Source organism: Felis catus, chromosome B3 (assembly GCF_018350175.1).
Source record: "Felis catus isolate Fca126 chromosome B3, F.catus_Fca126_mat1.0, whole genome shotgun sequence".
Lineage (NCBI taxonomy): Eukaryota > Metazoa > Chordata > Mammalia > Carnivora > Felidae > Felis > Felis catus.
The window spans coordinates 70,869,502-70,890,081 of NC_058373.1; the positions used below are offsets into that span (position 1 = coordinate 70,869,502).

The 20,580-nt window shown below is 37.5% G+C and overlaps 2 protein-coding genes and 1 pseudogene across 2 annotated transcripts; all 3 read left to right on the plus strand.

Annotated features, from left to right (window-relative positions):
• Window positions 1–5,128: 5,128 nt before the first annotated feature.
• Window positions 5,129–6,142, plus strand: LOC111560949 (olfactory receptor 11H12-like). Its single transcript, XM_023256177.2, has one exon. It carries the CDS (start codon window positions 5,156–5,158, stop codon window positions 6,140–6,142), a length of 987 nt encoding a protein of 328 aa, XP_023111945.2. The 5' UTR covers window positions 5,129–5,155.
• Window positions 6,143–12,418: 6,276 nt separating this feature from the next.
• On the plus strand, window positions 12,419–13,423 carry LOC111560950 (annotated as a pseudogene).
• Window positions 13,424–19,377: 5,954 nt separating this feature from the next.
• LOC111560951 (olfactory receptor 11H6-like) lies at window positions 19,378–20,346 on the plus strand. Its single transcript, XM_023256178.2, has one exon. It carries the CDS (start codon window positions 19,378–19,380, stop codon window positions 20,344–20,346), a length of 969 nt encoding a protein of 322 aa, XP_023111946.2.
• The last annotated feature ends 234 nt before the right edge of the window (window positions 20,347–20,580 follow it).

A 20,580-nucleotide genomic window follows, 5' to 3' on the forward strand; every position in this document is an offset into this window, starting at 1 on the left:
AAATAAATAAATAAAATAATCAAATTTAAAAGTGGGCAAATGATCTGAACAGACATTTTTCCAAAGAAGACAGTTGGCCAGCAGACACATGAAGAGATGCTAAACATCACTAATCATCAGAAAAATGCAAATCAAAACCATCATGAGATGTCACTTCACATCTGTTAGGATGACTAAAATAAAAAGGACAAGAAATAGTAAGTGGTGGCAAGAATGAGGAGAAAAGGAACACTCATGCACCATTGGTTATTAATGTAAATTGGTATAGCCACTGTGGAAAACAGTATGGAGTTTCCTCAAAACGTTAAAAGTAGAAATACCATATGATCTAATAATTCCACTATTGGGTATTTACCCAGGGAAAACAAAAACACTAAGTCAGAAAGATATATGTGCCTCCTATGCTTATTGCACCATTATTTACAATAGTCAAGACAACCTAAGAAAGCAACCTAAGTGTTCATCAATAGATGAATGGATAAGGAAAATGTGGTGCGTACACACACACACACACACACACACACACACACACACACACACAGGAATATTATATAGCCATAAAAAAGGATGCAATAGATTATGCCATTTGAGACAACATTGGTGGACCGAGAGAGTATAGTGCTGAGTGAAATAAGTCAGACCAGGAAAGACAAATATCATATGATTCTACTCATAAACAGAATCTTAAAAAACAAACAAAAAAAAACAAAGAAAAAGCAGAATCAGACCTATAAATACAGAGAACTAGTGGTTGCCAGAAAGGAAGGGGGGGTGGGGAGCTAGGCAAAATTGATGAAGGGGAGGGGGAGATACAGGTCTCCACCTACGGATTTAACAACTCAGGAATAAAAAGCAGAGCATAAGGAATACATTCAGTGATACTGTAGTAGCAATGTAACAGGACAGATTATAGCTATAAGTGTGCAGAACAGAGTATAATATGTAAACTTGTCCAATCACTAATTTGCACACCTGAAATTAATGTAACATTATGTCAACTATACTCAAAATGAAAATAATTAAAACTTTTGAAAAAAGTATTAAAAAATAAAAAATAAAAGTAAATTCATTTGTCCTCTAATTCAATGCTTGTGAAACTACCTTAAGTGAAGCCTAGCTTTTTTTTTCCAATTCATTAGTTGACAATTTTGTAAAGTAAAAATAAGTAGAAACTGAAATATAAAAACATATATATAGCCCATTCTGTATTATTAAACACACATAAAACTTGTTTCCCATAAATGTTTTTATTTCATAGTGTTTTCTTTCTCAGCTTTTTATTGACATTACAGTTAGTTAACATACAGTGTGATATTAGTTTCAGGTGTACCATATGGTGATTCAACACTTCCATCCAATACCCAGTGCTCATCACCAGTGACCTCCTTAATCCCCATCATCTATGTAGCCCATTCCCCACCCACCTCCCCTCTGGTAACCATACGTTTATTCTCTACAGTTAAGAGTCTGTTTCTTGGTTTGCCTCTCTTTTTTCTCCCCATGTTAGTTTGATTTGTTTCTTAAATTCCACATATGAGTGAAATCATATGCTATTTGTCTTTCTCTGACTGACGTATTTCCCTTCCATAATACTCTCTAGCTCCATCCATGTTATTGCAAATGGCAAGATTTCATTCTTGTTTATGGTTGAGTAATAGTTCTTGTGTATGTATATCACATCTTCTTTATCCATTCATCAGTAAAGGACATTTGGGTTCTTTCCATAATTAGTCTATTGTTAATAATGTGTGTGTGTGTGTGTGTGTGTGTGTGTGTGTGTGTGTGTGTGTGTATGTGTGTTTAAATGCTTACTCTTGATTTCTGTATTTGCCATGGACTGGTAACAATTTGAGGACTGCATTGGTGCACTGACCATACTTTGAGTAGCATTATTCTACATCATACCTCAAGCCCTCTTCAATGAGCTAAGATGTCTGTCATAGGGAATTTTAACCTATATAGATTTCTCCCTTCCTCCAAATTTCTTTCACATCTGTAAATACAGGATAATGCAGTCATGCACCTTGGAGTTGTCTTTATTAACTTTGGTATGCCAGGTATTGTTTTTACAAATAATAAAACTCATATAATTTTTAAAATGTCATTTATATGACAAATATTTAATGAGGACCAGTAGATGTATGTATTTTTTCACCTTGATTAATTCTAAGTTGATTGATGTTTGTTCTCAACTTTAAAAGACTTAACAATGTGGGAGGAGAGAAAAGATAAGTACACAAATAATGATAACATACAGCAGCTTGTGACAAATGTTTTAGGAAAGATACAAAGATGGTTAAATAAAAATTCAGAGATGGAAAAGTTGCTTTGGTTAGGGGAATAAGGAAAAGAATTACAGAAAAATGTCATTTGAAATAGACCTTGAAGGATAGATGGGGGTTTTGCAGGTGTATATGGAAGTAATGAAGATTCTAAACAGAGAGACCACAAAGAAATGAATATGGGAAATTCAAAGCTATCTAGAGAATAAAATGCTGTCCAATCTATGTATAAAAGGGAGTAAGGAAAGATAAGAAAATTGATACCAATTAATGGATAACTTGAGAATTTCTGAATAAAACCATTGATGTTTTTTATCAGGCAAGTAATAAGATCAAGGCTATGTTTTAGGAGTTTCTAAGTCCTGAAGTAGTATAACTAAGAGGTAATAAAGGTCTAAATACCATTTTTCCTCCTTAGTCTTTCCATGTGAGGAGTTTGTTTTTAGATATTCCTCAGTCATTCTGTGGTCCACAGACCCGCGTTCCTATGGAATACAATCGTGATGTTCTCTATCAGTTTACACTATGTGGTATGAGCATCATTCCCACCTGGGGGTTTTAGTCATACTACATAAATTCCATATGCCATAAGGTAAAAAGGGGACACCAATCAATGACATCAAATACTCCTCTCATATTAATTGGGAAGCCACATGTTCCTCTGTAGTATTGCAGTCAGTTAACTTAAAAAACTGACACTTCTTGTTCTTTTCTCTCCTACCTAAAGAATTCTGACAAGCTGTCCTTTTAAAAGCTACTTCTAACTTCTACAAGTTTTATTGTCAATGTCCTACAGTGTTCTATACCTCGACATTTTCCTCATCAAGCTCACTGTACTTCATTTCTGTATCTTCCAACATGTGCACAGACATTAGAAGTGTTCCTGAAACTCATATCAAAACTTTTGGTAAGGGCACCTGGGTGACTCAGTTGGCTAAGTGTACAACTTCAGGTCAGGTCATGACTTCGCAGTTTGTGAGTTCGAGCCCCACATCGGGCTCTGTACTGACAGCTCAGAGCCTGAACGTACTTTGGATTCTGTGTCTCCGTCTCTCTCTGTCCCTCCCCCACTCATGCTCTGTTTCCCTCTCTCTCTCATAGTAAACATTAAAAAAATAAAAAAAAACTTTTGGTGACACATTTTGCTTTATTGTTCCTCAAATTTTGTCTTCTAAAAACTTTTTAGAATCCATATTCCAGGTAGGCAAACTATTTGTAAATAATAGTGCCTCAGAGAAGTTGTCACTCTTTACTGACTCCTCAGAGAACATGCAATCATTAACTTTTTAAGTATCCATCAGCTTAGAGAAGAACTTTCCTAATGCCATAGAGACCAAGTCCCAGGAGAACATGTGATAAAGAAAGTACATTCTTAATTTTTGTGAAACAATAAAACTCTTTATCCAGCTGGACAAAGAAGTATATGGTTCATCACCCAGGTCCCCTAGAGATTTGGTAGATGTCAAAACTATGGTATTTTTACCTTTTGAGCACTGCAGAAAGTCATGACACCTCCGTGTCAATTCTCTTTCATTCCAGAATTTCTTAATTTTAATATTAATATTCCTGTTTGGGAACGTTTAAAAAATAGATACATGCTACTAAAAGCACAAAGATAGCTTCCACCAAATCATTATAAAAGACTTCTCAGAGCACTGGTATGGGCAATAGTTTAGAAGCAAATTTGTTTTTGAAAATTTTGTGTTTGTGACCCAAATGTAAGCCTTTACAGCTTTCAGAACTCACATCCCTGCATAATGCCACACAACACACACACAGACACACGCACACACACTCAGGAAACTCAGATCCCTGACACCTTTTCCATGAGAATGTAGGATAAAGTAAGTGTACTTAAAGAAAAAGTATTTGACTTTTCTGGTGCAATTTTTTTAAGTTTTCTTAATATTTATTTATTATTGAGAGATGGAGAGACACAGAGCGTGAGCAGGGGAGGGGTAGAGAGAGAGGGAGACACAGAATCTGAAGCAGGCTACAGGCTCTGAGCTGTCAGCACAGAGCCTGACGCGGGGCTCGAACTCACAAACTGCGAGATCATGACCCGAGCCACAGTCAGTCGCTTAACCAACTGAGCCACCCAGGCACCCCATCTGGTACAAATTTTTAATTTCAACAAGCATATAAGAAAAATCAATCCCAAATTTTATGGAAAGAAAAAGACTTCAAAAAAAGTCCCATACCTAGCTGTTATTTTGCAAACTTTTACAGGTGAAAGATGAAGTGAAAACTTAAAGCCACTGCTTCCTACAGAAGACACTGAAGAAATGCAATATTAAAAGTCAGTGTTGGTAAGTAAAATTATAGAATTACATTTTTACGATGCTTAAGTTAACAGCAGTAACAACCAAAATATAGGGATATTGGCTTTAAACTTACTGCCAAATTGCTATACAATATGTCCATTTCTTTTCATATTTAAATGATATGTTAAGTAATATACTTAATTGAGATGTTAATGGTAAAATTAAAACCTTCTTTACTGAGTCTCTTGCACTATAAAATGGGTTTAGGATAAGAAACTAAGTGTTAACTCTGTGTTATATGCTACTCAGAAACTATCATAGATCATTCCCCACCCAAAAATAACAAGCTTTACAAAGTGAGTTTAATTTTGCCTAGTTCTGTCATGGTGGCATAATGAGAGATTCAGAAGCAGGCAAAAGTTTGTTTCTGTGCAGCCAGCTACCTACTATGCCCAAAACTCAGAGTATATAGCCAAGAACAAGTAGACTACATTCTCTTCCTGATGACCCCATGTTCATTGTCTTCTCTTTACCTTGAAAAAGGAGCACATTTGAAACCAGTCCTAACTGATAACAATATGTCTCTTGATCTTGCAGGTTAGTGACTCAATGAATGTCTCTGAGCCATATTCCAGCTTTGCTTCTGTAAGAGAATTTATACTCTTAGGTTTTTCCTGTGAGTGGAAAATTCAGATCCTCCTATTTTCACTCTTTACTACAATGTATGCTTTGACTGTAACAGGGAACGGGGCCATTGTCTGTGCTCTGTGGTGTGAATGGAGACTCCACATCCCCATGTACAGATTCCTGGGGAATTTCTCCTTTCTAGAGATCTGGTATGTCTCTTCTACAGTCCCCAAGATGTTGGTCAACTTCCTCTCAGATAAAAAGACCATCTCATTTGCTGGATGTTTCCTCCAATTTTATTTCTTTTTCTCTTTGGGAACATCTGAATGTTTCCTCTTGACCGTCATGGCCTTTGATCGGTACCTTGCTATCTGCCGTCCCTTGCACTACCCTAATATCATGACTGGGCATTTCTGTACCAAACTGGTCATTATCTGCTGGGTTTGTGGATTTCTGTGGTTCGTGATCCCCATTGTATTCATCTCTCAGATGCCCTTCTGTGGTCCGAACATTATTGACCATGTTGTGTGTGACCCAGGGCCACTGTTTGCATTGGCATGTGCCTCTGCCCCAACAACCCAACAGCTTTGCTACACTCTAAGCTCGTTAGTTATCTTTGGTAACTTCCTCTTCATCCTTGGATCCTATACGCTTGTCTTATTAGCTGTGTTGCGTATGCCTTCTGCCACTGGGAGACATAAGGCCTTCTCTACCTGTGGGTCTCATTTGGCTGTGGTATCACTCTTCTATGGCTCCTTGATGGTCATGTATGTGAGCCCTAGACTCAGACATTCTGCTGGTATACAGAAAGTTGCAACTTTGTTCTATGCTATGGTAACCCCACTCTTCAACCCCCTCATCTATAGCCTCCGGAATAAGGAGATAAAGGCAGCCCTGAGGAAAGTTCTGGGGCATCTCAACATAATCCAAGATACACTTGATGATCCCTCCATTATCAGGTCAGTATAGTCTCACAAAAAGCAGTCAGGGTTATACAGTTATTCAAATCTTCAAATATAAGTCTAGTGATATTAACTATATCAGCTTATGAAATTAAGCATCTATGAGGCCACTTATAATCATAAAGTGGCCAGGTTATATATAAATACATGGAAGTACTGGGTTCCACTTTGCCATTTAGAGCGTATATGACCTAAGGAATGTACACATCTAGGTATTTTCTGGAGTGTTCATATGAAAATATCTGTGTTCTATTTGATAATTTAGATTAACAGTTCTGGGATCAATAAAATTACGTCATTTTGTTTGGTTGTCTGATTGTAAATAAAAGAAGGAAATGTATTTTTTTCTGTTTGTCATTCTTTTCATATTTGACTGTATTATTTTGGTGATGTGGTCACCCCTGGCAAATAAACCGTTAAAAGCAATTATCCAAAATTTCTATGGGACAGTAATGCTATGGTAGCCTAAAGACATTTAGACATATGTCATTTGTTTTCCTTACACATTACCTCTTTCTAAGCTCCTTAAGGAGCAAATTCTAATTCTAACAACATCAATCAAAATACTCTGAAATACAGTATTCTGATTGCCAATACTTTTATCTAGACAAAGTGCTACCAAAAGCTTAATTGGTCAATTAATTAGGTTTTAGATGATAGGATATCTCCTACTAAAACTGGAGAGGGAAATGATCTACTTTATAATAAATTACCTAAGTTTAAAAAAGTAAGTGACAGTTCATTGTTATTTGTTGTTAAAACAGTGTAAAAATAACATTAAGGAAAATCAGTAAAGAAGAAAAGCATCTAGAATTCAATCCCTGTAACGTATTTTCATTTATACATATGCTTTGCTTACTATAACATCAAACTCGTTCCTATACTATAGCAAGTTTTTATAATTATTCTTTTTTTAGGAACTATAACATTCCATTCATACTAATATGGTATGGATTGTAATTTTTATGTGGTGAGATTAATATTTTCCTAGAAGGAGGATTGTCCTTCCAAGTAGCTTGAAGCTGACTTGTGCAAGAAAGGGAATTTCCATAAGGGGGATTAGGAGAAAAATGAATGCCACCATTATGCAATAATGACCACTTCATTATTATCCAGGGATTCAGATCTTCCTTCAATCTACCACCAATCCTTTCATTATACATTACATTATTTCCACTATTTTAGTGTAAAAATTAATACCTCAATTAAATCTTCATAAAGATTTGCCATAATGATGTTTTCAAACTGGATGGGACTCATCATCTAATCCAAAAACTGCCCCCATAAAATCCAGGATGTAAGACTACTATATGCATATATCAATTTTCCCTCTGAGGTTTTTATCTTAGAACAGTTTCCTGGTAAAGAAATGGATTATTCAGTTCGAAAGATTTGTGCATTATGGATTTGTGATTTTTGAAACAGACTTTCTAGATAGAACAATTATTTTTCCCTTTGATATGAGAAATTGTTGAGCTCCTTAGTCAATTTTACTTACCAGAACCCTGCCATGTATCTCTCACTTAACCAGTCCTTTGAGGATGTTTTCTAATTCTATACCCCTTCCCAGGGTATGTGACTTTTGAGTTTCCTGAGATCCGAAAATCAAAGAGCTGAAGAATAGGTAGTCAAGGCAGAAAATATTTCCACCATAATGTTAAAAATCTCCACTTTGGGTTTATTCAGTTAATACATTTACACAGCCACTAACTCTTCAATGATCCCTTCTTACAATTCCAAATATTATGATTGGTTCACAATCCTTTCCATAGTATTAAATTATTTGATATACCACTACCATTTTATACAATATTTTCTCAAAGCCAAACTGCATCCCAAAAAGAGAGGGAGAGAGAAACGGTTTTAGGAAGAGCAGTAAGAAGATAGTGTTCTTTCTTTTCTGAGCATTTAAACTTAAAAAAAAAAAAAAAGCAAGATCATAGTTAAAAACCTATTGTTAGTTTTCTTGGGAAAAATGAAAAAAAAAACATGTCTAGTTTTTACTTTCAAATGTAGTCGTGATGTTTACTAACTGCCTTTAAACCCTTGGTAAGCTAAATGTTGAATATCCCTCAACTGTAACTAACTTCCTCACAAAGTAAAAGCTATTCATAAAGCCAAAAATTATGTATGTTCAAGATTTTAGGAAAAGTAAGAGCATGGACACGTGGGGAAACAATATCATAGGAAAAGAGAAAGTGCATTTATTACTTTAACAAGTTTAGATGCACAAATTCACCACCACAGGGTTTGCTCTTATGGAAAGGATTATCCTCATTGACAAGAATAATAATTAACATTTTGAGTCACTTGTTTGGGGCCTGGCACCTGTTCCAAGTCCTTTACAAATAAGTCTTTATTTTCTACTCATAACAACCCAAAGAGGTCAGGTCGGTGTTATAGTATCTCTGATTTTCCAATAATGAAACAGGCACAAGGAGAAACTTACATAGTCAGAGATAGTATTTGGATCCCAGGTGGGCTAACTACAAGGCCCACACTTTCCTGCTACTATCAAGGAGAAGGGCCAACACTCTGAAAAATAAAATGGTTACAAATTTAAGTACTATCGCTAACTGTGTGAGCTTACCCAAGTTATCCTTTCTTTCTTGATTTTTTAAATCTATAAACTAGAGCTAATGATAATACTTCCTTCACAGAAAGGCTGTCATGAATAAAGGAGATTAATTAGAATAGAATCTTATACATAGTATATATGATTGATTGATTTCAGTTAATATTAATACTTTTCACTTGGAAAGCTCTTTATCATTTACAAAATACTTTGACATACTCTCTCAATTCAGCCTCACACACTCTGTGACAGAATTAGGGTAGACATTCTCATAGTCATTCCATAGATGAGGCCCAGTGAAAGCAAGTATGTTGTCCAAGGTCACACAAGGAAGTGAAGGAAACAGTTGTGCTGACTTCCAGATCAGTAAGAATTCTGCTGTGCCGTACCTTCTCTCCTGGAAACCCTGGCTGTGTCCTATGTGGTTACCTTCAGAACTGCATGGCAATGCAGGTCAAAAAGCTGGATTTATCTAGGAAATGAATACTGTAGAAGAGATATGCATGTAGGAGATATGCTTATAGGAATTTCTCCTCAATTGTTTCAAGACAGTAACTACACACATTACATGAAGACTTATGTAATAAATATTCAATAGGTAAAATATTATGTTACTGAATGAAAAGGCGGATCATGAAACACTATTATTACATAAGCATACTTAAATAGAGTGATGGTATTATGGGTAGTTTAGATTCTTTTTTTTTCTTTTATGTTATTGTTTATTTCCTAATTTTTCCATGATAGGCATGTATACTTCATCTAATTTACAAAGGATGTGCAGTTTAAAAAATCAATGTTTATAAAGGGATAGATAACTTAGAGCAACTCCTTTAGTTATTTTTAACCTAAGATTTCTATTTTATGCATTAAGAAAGGATAATGCTACTGTCTTTGGTAAGCCTTATCACAGGTGCCTTTCCAGAGCTACTCAAAGACTTCCATGTGGGGTCACATTGTGGAGAGAAGTAAATTTGGCTTCCTCATGCTTCTATTTCACTCAAAATCAGCTCTTTCTGTAAATCATAAAGAGATTCTTGGCAGCAAACTCTGGCTTTGCAGTTTTTGTTCTAGATGCTCAGAACAGAAAGAAAATGGAGGAAATAGACATACCATGCAATCAAGTGAATCTTCAAAAAGAGGAAAATTTTCCCTGGGGACTTCCCATCTACATTTTTCTATCTCTCACCTAAGCCCCTGCTTATTATTAGTATAAGAGCAACTTTTCATTAAAAGAGAGCTTGAATTATTATGCTTCGAACACTTGCCTTTTATGAACTTCTGTTTTTTTAAAACAACCTGTTTCAAATGTCCATCTCTTTTAAAGAACACAGGCCATTTCTTTCTCTATCAAAATATATACTTTAAGTCATCATAATAAAAATAGAGACATTTTTTAAATGATCATTCAACTATCTCAAAAGAAGCAGATAATCCAGAATGAAAGAATTGGAATACAGTCAATAATACTGTAATAACCTGTATCATGACATATGGTAACTATACTTATTATGCTGAGCATTGCATAATGTATATAATTTTTGAATCACTATGTTATATACCTAAAACTAATACAATATTGTAAGTCAATTATATTTCCATTTTTAAAAGTTGGAAGCAATAATTACTTTTTATTAAGTAATTCAATCATTCCAGATTTTACCCACTTGAGTGATGAAAACAAAAAGGAAACTCAAGATCTACCCAGGAACCCAGAATGGTTGAATATATTAGCCTTAGATTCAGCTGTGTATAACAGAAATCCAAGTAACAGCAACTTATACAAGGTAAATATTTGGGTTTTTTTCCCTCACATATATACTTCTAGAGATAGATAGTCTATGCCAGTTCAGAGGTAGGCAGTTCCAAGATGTCCTGAGGGAGTCAACCTCTCCTGGCTTTTTGATAAATCCTTCTTAGTATTTTCATCCCCAAAATCACCTTATTGTCTTAAGATAGGAGCTAAAGTGGCAGACTTCAAGAAGGAGGCCAATCTCTACTCCACTTATAACTTTGAACAGAAGTGTGCCACTCAATGACCCCTATATAAAGGAGACTACACCATTTGATTTCTCAAGCTGAGCACATTGCCACCAGAATAGAAGACTGTATTAGGCAGAAAGATAAGAAAAATGGATAGTAAGTAGTAAGTATGCAGCTAATGTACCTCTGCCATGCATGGATTGAGCAAAAAAGGAGAAAATGACTACAGTGATGGAAATTTAGAAATATACCCTTTTCTCAATTATGCCACTTTAGGAGGTTGATATTCAAGCAAATATTCATATCCAAATGAACAGCAAGTGAAACTGATTCAAGAGAAAAGTCTTGAAAAACAAAAATATTAATAAGAACAGAAACAACAACAAAAAACATGAGGCACCACACTGCCTAAGAATTTAATCAAAACTCATGAATGTGTATGGAAAAATTAAATATAAATTTGTTTCCCAAACTTCAACAAACAAAAGTACCTCATGTAGTACTTAAGAAAAATGAATTATTGGGAAGATAGATGAAAAAATATTTTAATATATCTATAATCAAATTTATATAATTGTTACTCCAAAAACAGGCAAAAAATTTAAAGAGAGTTTCAATCAAAGTAAGCATGATAGGACTCAGAGTGTGGGAAACCTTTCTATCTTTGGGATACTAAATGACCCAAACTCAGTCCCGGCTCTGATTTCAGAACTTCCTCAGTGTATAGGTCAAATTCTCTCTTATAATATTATGGGGTCTTCTTCAATCTTCCTGTTACAAAGGAGCTTAATGTTAAGACTACTGGGAAGATGGAGAGGAAAGAGATAGAAATGATGGACATAGTGGGTTGCTCTTATTGCAAGGAAGAAAGAAAATTCTCCTGGAAAATGAAGAAGGGTCTTTTTCTTTCAAATGTCAGAAGGATATAATGCAAATGCAGTGAGAACTGAAATCCCCAAATCAGACTAGAAAAGAGGAAATCATGAAGTAGAAAAAGTTGGTAAGAGGGAAATTAGAAACAAAATGCAGATTTGGGAGAAGAAATTAACAAAGCACTCTTCCCTTTGCCCTGGCTCTTCCCACCTTTAACTTAACAGAGGTGTCACACCTATGTGTGAGAGTGAAGAGGCCAATATGGAAGAAAGAATCACAGAAGAAAGGCTTTTATATCTTTGTTACAGGAGATGAGAATCCTTCCTAAGAAATTTCAACTCTGTCTCCACTGAGCTCCATTTCCTCTGCTTAAGGGTCAATTAACTGCTACCCTACTACAACTTAAGTTTTCTGGACAAAGTAGAAGAATGAGTAGTAGAAAGTGATAAGGAAGAAAGCAAAAAATGGAGACTCTCCCTACATAGAGATCCTGGCCTTCTCCAGGGGAAGGCAGAGAGGCCTCAAGCTAGACAGGGGCTAGGCAGAGATTAAGGGGAAACATCTGGGTTAAAGCTTGCCACAATTTAACTGGCCAAATGAGGAACTGTCATTTGTGGAAAATCTGAGTGATGACTCAGATAATGCCATCAAAATTAATTTCCTAAGGACAAAAAATGTTCACTCCACAGTCTAAAATTAGTCTATATTCCTAGGATCTCTGCCCAGTGACATTGTGTCTCTTTGGTCTGAGATCCATTACAGACTTTGAAATCTCCTAGATACTAGAATAGAGAGGGAAGACCAAGAATAACAGGACATCCTGTCATCCTGTCAGGGACTGACAGTGACGGAATGCAGTGTGAGCTCAAGAAACAGCTTTTCTTGGGGTGCCTGGGTGGCTCAGTTGGTTAAACGGCCAACTTTGGCTCAGGTCATCATCTCATGGTTTCATGGGTTTGAGCCCCACATCAGGCTCCATGCTGACAGCTCAGAGCCTAGAGCTGCTTTGGATTCTCTCTCCCTCTCTCTCTGCCCCTCCCCTGTTCATGCTCACTCTCTCTCCCAAAAATGAATAAACACTAAAAAACTTTTTCAGAAAGAAAGAAAGAAAGAAAGAAAGGAAGGAAGGAAGGAAGGAAGGAAGGAAGGAAGGAAGGAAGGAAGGAAGGAAGGAAGGGCTTTTCTAAAATGCAAGAGGGTTGCAGAGGAGCCCAAGAAAGAAGGCAGCAGCAGTTGTGGTGACTAAGCTGAGCCCCGTGACAGGATGCTTCCCACATTAACCAAGTACTCCAATCCATATCTGAAAGAATCCCTGTCTAAAGATGAAGACTGTTCTCTCTTCATTTGGTGTTGGTATTAGGAGACCTACACATTCCATACCAATCCAACAAGTTTGCTGCCTACATTTAAAAAAACTGCAGGTCCCAGGAAAGAGTCAACACATTCTCTGTACTGGAAACCTTTGCCCCAAAGAGAGTTAAGACTATCTCAAGACTCTGGTCAGTGATGTTCATGTTGTGAGAGGAGACTTCAATGAGAATCTGAATTATCCAGAACAGAAAGTTGTGACTGTTGGCAGTTCAAAATTAATTTGATCCATGGGTATCATGTTACTCTATGGGGAATGTGGCCACATTAGCCCTGTTGCAGAGGGAGTTTGATGTGAATATTCATATCTTGAGACACACACACAAATTTGAAGCATTTGAGCATGAAAATAAATTTTACAATAACTCAGGTTCTGCCACTGGGGCATATAATGCCTTGGAAGCAAACATTATTCCTTCATTTGTGTTGATGGATATCCAGGCTTCTACAGTTGTCACTTATGTGTATCAGCTAATTAAAGTAATGTGAAAGAAAAATGAATAGACAGAAATCTTTTTTTTTTAATATTTTTGAGAGAGACAAAGTGCAAGCAAGGGAGGAGCAGAGACAGAGAGAGGGAGACACAGAATCTGAAGCAGGCTCCAGGCTTTGAGCTGTCAGTACAGAGCCCCACATGAACCACGAGATCATGACCTGAGCTGAAGTTGGACGCTTAACCAACTGAGCCACCTAGGTGCCCAGAATACAGAGAAATCTTAAGGCCAGGACTATCTTGCTGCTTTTTTCATTCCCTTGTCCAAATCAAGTAGTTAAACATTTATGAGCCAAAAAATTGTATCACTTTTATAATATTTTACAGTAAAATACAGTATCATTTTCTGTTAATACCATGTTTTAAGCTTCTTGTACTCTATAAGAATATATTCCACTTCTGTGTATTATTTCTATGAAAAAGTGTCCACTGCACAGTAAATGGTCATATGTTAAGAAGAATTTACCCTTGTAAGTAAGTACCTTTAAAGTTGATATCTGGAACTTTACTACAAAAGCAGTGCGTGAGTAAAAAGAATTGTAGACTTTCTTGTTTACATTTTTCTCTCAGCAATAAAACAGCTACCTTTCATTTATAAATAAATAAATAAATAAATAAATAAATAAATAAATAAATAAATAAATAAATAAATGCAAAGGAATAGCCATAGAAATAGACGGACTCAGCATCAAGTATGTTGAGTGACATTCACAATGAGGTTGACAGTTCTGCAAGGTCAAGTCATCTTGACAACGAATCCCCTGGCCTTTCTCCAGCCTCTTCTGAACTCTTCACTGAACTCTGAAGCATACACAAGTCTGGTGCTCAAGGAAAGGGAGCTTCAGTGCTTCCAGAGCCAGCTTTATGTGATCTCCCAGGCATGTTATCCACAGGGCAAACTCAAGTGGAAGACAGGAAAGCCCTCAAGGGCTTTTAAAAGGTAAAGTATCTTTTAATACCAAATCCTCCTTTGCCCAAAGGCCTGAGTTACTGAATAAGCCAGACCCTGTCAGGAGGACAATCACTGTGGTTGTCCACACAGGCCCTTCACTGTGGTTTGCTGACATCTCTCTCTGCCAGAGCACCCGACTGGTCTCCTGCCTTTTTCTATCTTCTCTGAGACCTAGAAGGGAGACATATGGTTACTGCTCACTTCATAATGGGGAACTGGAGGCCTTACCATAGGAGAGGAATAAGAAAGCAGTAAGGGTCAATGGAACTTCCTGCCTCCATCACTATATTCTGAACACAAAACTATCAAGACTTCATTTTTTGTTTTAGTGCTTTTTCCTCTGCTTCATCCTCCAGTTCAACTTTCTCTACTATCTTTATATCTTGCCTGAACTAAATTTTGAGACTCTCTTCATATTTTTTTTACGTTTATTTATGAGAGAAGGAGAGAGACAGAACATGAGTGGGGGAGGGACAGAGAAAGAGGGAGACACAGAATTGGAAGCAGGCTCCAGGCTCTGAGCGCTCAGCTCAGAGCCTGACGCGGGGCTTGAACTCACAAACTGTGAGATCATGACCTGAGCCGAAGTCAGATGCTTAACCGACGGAGCCACCCAGGCACCCCAAGAGACTCTTCATAAACTCAACATAAACTCAATGGTGAAACTTCACTTGTGTTTCCTCAGCCCCACCTGAGGACTTTTCTAGTGGAAAGACCATCAAATCAAAATACGAAATTGTGTGCCAAACATCTTAAAAATGTGTACATATGATCTGTTTCCAATAATTTTTTCTAAAGGAAAAAAATAACAGATTCCCAGAAAAAGTGCATGAAAGTACAAGCTCCCTAGCCAAAGCAATCTTGAAAAAGAAGAACAAAGCCAGAGGCATCACAATTTCAGATTTCAAGGAGACCTGCAAAGTGTTAGTATACTACAAAGTGTTAGTAATCAAAACAATATGGTACTGCCTCAAAAGTAGAACCCTTTGCTCCTACATTTTCATCCTTAAATTTAGTGTGTTTTTGCGAGAAAACACAGCTGCATTACTATAAACATATACACAGATGCTTCTGATTATATTTAACACTCTGATCCAAGGCTTAAGGCCAACTTATTCTTCAGCTTAGATTCAGGCCTCTTTTCCCCTAGAGGTTGCATCAATTTAGACCTCAGTTAAAGAAATGCTTTCTGAGATCTAGCCAAAACTTTATCATTATTATTCCTAGATGAGTCCTCTGGGAAAAGTCAGATAATCCAGAAGGGTCAGAAGCAAACCTTGGCACATATATTCAAAAGTACATGCAGCTGAAAGTAAGGCCTGAGTGCACACACAGAGTGTTCTGGATCACCACACCTCCAAGATGGACCGTGGAGAATGGAATAATCATGGCTCAGAATGGGTTTGCTATATACCCTCCTTTAGAAGCAGGGGTGTAATCACTCATTCTCAAATCAGGAGAGACCACAGTGCCCTTTGCAACTTCATGTAACCAGCTTGAGAAGGTCAATACAGTCACTGTACGGGCTTCAAATAACTGCTATTCTGGATAACTTTTTAAAAATATTTATTCTTTTATCTTGAGAGAGAGAGAGAGAGAAGGAGAGAGAGAATCCCAAGCAGGCTCCACCCTGTCAGCTCAGAGCCTGACTTGGGACTCGAACTCACAAACTGTGAGATCATAACCTGAGCTGAGACCAAGAGTCAGATGCTTAATGGGCTAAGCAACCAAGGTGACCCTATTCTTGATAATATTACCTTCCAACACTCACCCTCTTTCAGAAGCCTGCTAAGGAATGTGGATGCAAGCACCCCACTGTGATTAGTTTGGCTGCACACTTTCTCCTACTGAAATGAGAGAACAAGGAGGCTGAAACTGACTCCAGGAGAGACAGAACATCTCCCCTCTACCAGATTCTATAATCCTCACATAACAGCTTTAGGTAAGGCATAGCTCAGATTTCTTTGTAATGTCTTTTTCACTTTTCTCTAACCCTGTCTTGTGTTTTCTCCATATGAAAATGTGAGTTAAAATAGCTTCCTCCTAATAGACAGTGGTTACATTCTCAACTACATAACATAGCCTCCAGCATCAGAACTGGTCTAAATAAATCGTAGGTCACATGTGTTTTCTTTATAAATATATCAGTAAATATAGCTAATAAAAAGAACAGTATTTTACTTGAGATGTTAGCTGAACCACATGGGCCAAGAATAAACTGTGAAATGAAAACTTCATTCTATACATTATTATTTGTTCAAATTATATATACCAGATTTCCTGACCCTGAATATGGGGCAAGAGATGGACATTTTTCTTTTTTATTAAAAAAATTGTTTTTAATGTTTATTTTTGAGAGAGAGAGACAGAGTGCAAGCTGGGAAGGGGCACAGAGAGAGGGAAACACAGAATCTGTAGCAGGGTCCAGGTTCTGAGCTGTCAGCACAGAGCCTGACGTGGGGCTCAAACTCCCGAACGGTGAGATCATGACCTGAGCTGAAGTCAGATGCTTAACTGACTGAGCCACCCAGGCACACCAGGACATTTTTCTATTAAAGGACATGGTGGCGGGGGGGGATGTCATTTATAGACTATAAACACATTCCCTTTAAGAGGGAATAGTTTAAAACAGTTCGCATACCTATTTAAAAATGAGAGGGAAATGTTGTAAAGGCCATCTAATAAAAAAACTTAAAGATAGGGACAATTAGAGACAGAGAGAAGACAGCAAGAAACAGTATACACACACAATACACACATCCTTACAGCATGATTATTACTTAGCAACAATAAGAAAGCTCACAACATAAAACAGAGTGGATGAGAGAGACCTAAAGAAAGATGATTCAAATAGGGTTGTCTTAAGATGGCTCCTGTCATGGATGTCCTCCTGTTTACTTGGACTGATGGTACATCCTCATAACAAACAAAATCTTTGTTGTCTTGCTTTTGTTTTTAGCCAACTGGAGTTTTCTAGTATTTGCATTTAACTTTTTTCCTCTGGCTATAGATAATTATTTCCCCAATTGGTTACTATTAGGCATGTTCATTAAGACAACAAATGTTTAATAAACACTCATACCAGATAGTGTCCTAGTTTCTGGGAATATGTTGGTGAGCTAAGTAATGTCCTCCTGATTTTTACCAGAAATCTGGAATCAAGTAACAAATTAAGACATGTGAATATTGGCAGAGCAGAGAGAAGGACTGAGATAGGGACGTTCCAGGCCTTGATATGGGCCACACATAGCATAATCAAGTATCAGTATGGCTGGAGTGGGGCTAATAGGAGGAAAAGTGGTAGGAAATTAGGACATGGAGGAAGGCCTTATTGGCCTTCTTAGCCATGGAAAGGAATTGGGAGGTATTTTAACTGTGTTTAAAAGATTGAGAGCAAGTAGTTGACATGATCAGGTTTTTAAAAAACTGTCATCTAGCTATTATGTGACTAACAGTCTTGGCATATAAAAATGGAAACAAGCAATTTAAGAGGTTTTTGTCAGTAGTCAAAATGAGAATTCCATGGTAGGGTGCACCAGGGTGAAACCTGATAAGAATGCTAAAAATTGTGCACATTCCGAATGTTTTGAATATGAAGCCTAGAGTATTTGCTGATGGTTTGGGATGTAGAGTAGTGAGAGGGATAGAAGTGATGTGGCCAAAGTGTATGGCCCGGGCAACTGAGTGAATGGAGGTGCCATGTAGTGATATGGCAGAGAAAGAAGGATTGGCTAGTCTGAGGGGAGAATAATCAAAAAACAGTTTAGTCATAGGCATGTTACATTAGATATCAAATGGAGATGTTAAGTAAGAAATTGGGTAGAAAAATCCAGGTTGCAGAAGAGATTTCATAGCTAGGGAGAGAAAAATCTGGCTTTATCTCACATAGTTTTTATATCAAGGGGCTAGTGTCAGGTCACTTACAGAAAGAGTATAGTTGGAGAAGGAAAAATATCAAGGATTATGTCCTGAAAAAAACATATACAGGTCAGGTCAATCAGGAGGAACTCTGACATAGAAGCCTGAAATAATATATAAGGAGAAATGAAACCGAACAGTCCATGCACAGATCTCGAATTGTTGTTCAAATCTCAGAATGCTTTCAGTGACATAACACTATAATTATTTTTAGGTTACCTGGCAAAATGTATATAGACTGTCACTGTGAGGTACTTCCCCTGCATGTGATAAATTTCAGCTGAGGACTGAAGCTTGTGTATTCTAGTTAGGGAAAATCTCTGTTAAAAAAGAATCATTAGTCTTTAGTCTGAACCTCATTCATTCATACCAATTTCATTTAAAATGTTGTTCAAGGTGAGAATGTAAGAAACTTACTCCTCTTCAGCAACAATTTTTTAAATGCAAAGAGAACCAAGTTAAAAATGAGTACTTTGAAGAATTTTGCATATGTCACTAAATATGGAGAGAAAATTTGCTGTAAGCCATCATTGAATCAAAGTTGAGGTTTCTGGGGCACCTACGTGGCTCAGTCCATACAGCATCAGACTGTTGGTTTCAGCTCAGGTCATCATCTCACAGTTGTGAGATCGAGTCCCGCGTCAGGCTCCATGCTGGGCATGGAGGCTGCTTGGGATTCTTTCTTTCTCTCTGTGTCCCTCCCCTACTCTTGCCTGTGCTCTCTCTCTCTCTCAAAATAAATAACTGCTTTTAAGTTGATGTTTCTGACCTAGGTTGAAGCCTCTCAATGACAAGAAAGCATCTAATTAATTTTATGTAGTGCTGAGGACACTAAACAAAGGCAGGTGTTTAATGGCCCACGATGGGCATGGTGATCATGATGGTAAAGCTGTAATAAGCATCCACATCTCCAAGTGCCTTATTCCTCCCAATATCACTGGGTCAAAGAATGCTGAAAATGTTTAATCTAAAACTGTGCTAATTGAATTGTAAAGAAAAGCAGAGACTATCTTAATGAGAAAACTTCTGCAAAGTCATCTGTAACATGGTAATGTCTTGTTATTGCAGTTTGAGGGAAACATGAAAATCCCAGCTGAAAACAACCACTCTGACCCTGTCAGTGAATTCATTCTTCTTGGCTTCCCTTGCACCTGGGAGGTCCAGATCCTCCTCTTCTCAATCTTCTTTGTGATCTATGTCCTGACATTAATGGGAAATCTGTGTATCATCTGTGCAGTGTGGTGGAATGACCATCTCCACACTCCCATGTACATCCTACTGGCCAATTTTTCCTTCCTGGAGATCTGGTATGTCACTTCTACTGTCCCTAATATGCTGGCCAACTTTCTCTCTGAAACCAATTCCATCTCCTTCTATGGCTGCTTCATCCAGTTCTACTTCTTCTTCTCCATGGGCACCACTGAGACCTTCTTCTTGTCTGCCATGGCCTTTGACAGGTACCTTGCTATCTGCAGGCCCCTGCATTACCCCGCAGTCATGACAGTTCAGCGCTGCATCAGAATAGGAGCTGGGTGCTGGGTGTGTGGCTTCTCTTGTTTTCTCCTCCCAGTTTACCTGATCTCCCAGCTTCCTTTTTGTGGTCCCAATACAATTGATCATTTTTTATGTGATCCAGGACCCCTTATGAATCTGTCTTGTGTGGCAGCTCCTGCCACTGAGATCATCTGTGCCATCTTTAACTCAGTCCTCATTTTCTCCACCTTCCTCTTCATTACCAGCTCCTACACCTTGGTGATCAGAGCTGTGCTGAGGGTCCCCTCAGCAGAAGGTCGGCATAAGGCCTTCTCCACGTGTGGCTCCCATCTGGCTGTGGTGTCCCTGTTCTATGGCTCCATCATGGTGATGTATGTGAGTCCAACAGCAGGCAATCCAGCAGGGATTCAGAAAATTGTGACTTTATTTTATTCTGTGATGACTCCACTTTTCAATCCCTTGATCTATAGCCTCCGGAATAAGGAGATGAAGCAGGCCCTGACAAAACTATTTAGGATTATGAGACCTGGTCAAAGACAGCCTCTCAAGAACTAGAATCCATATATGTGTTGGACATATAGTGATATAAAATTATAGGAGGTTAATGGTCACATGCAAATTTGAGAGACAGATATGTTTCCCATATCCCAGGGAGTATTTTTAGAAATACATTCCAATGAAGCAAATAGAAAACAAGATCTTACAAGACCTTGCATAAATCATTTGTACTAGGCCATAATGTATTAATATTCCTGTGCACGTTGCATGGAAACAGGAAAATGTGAGACA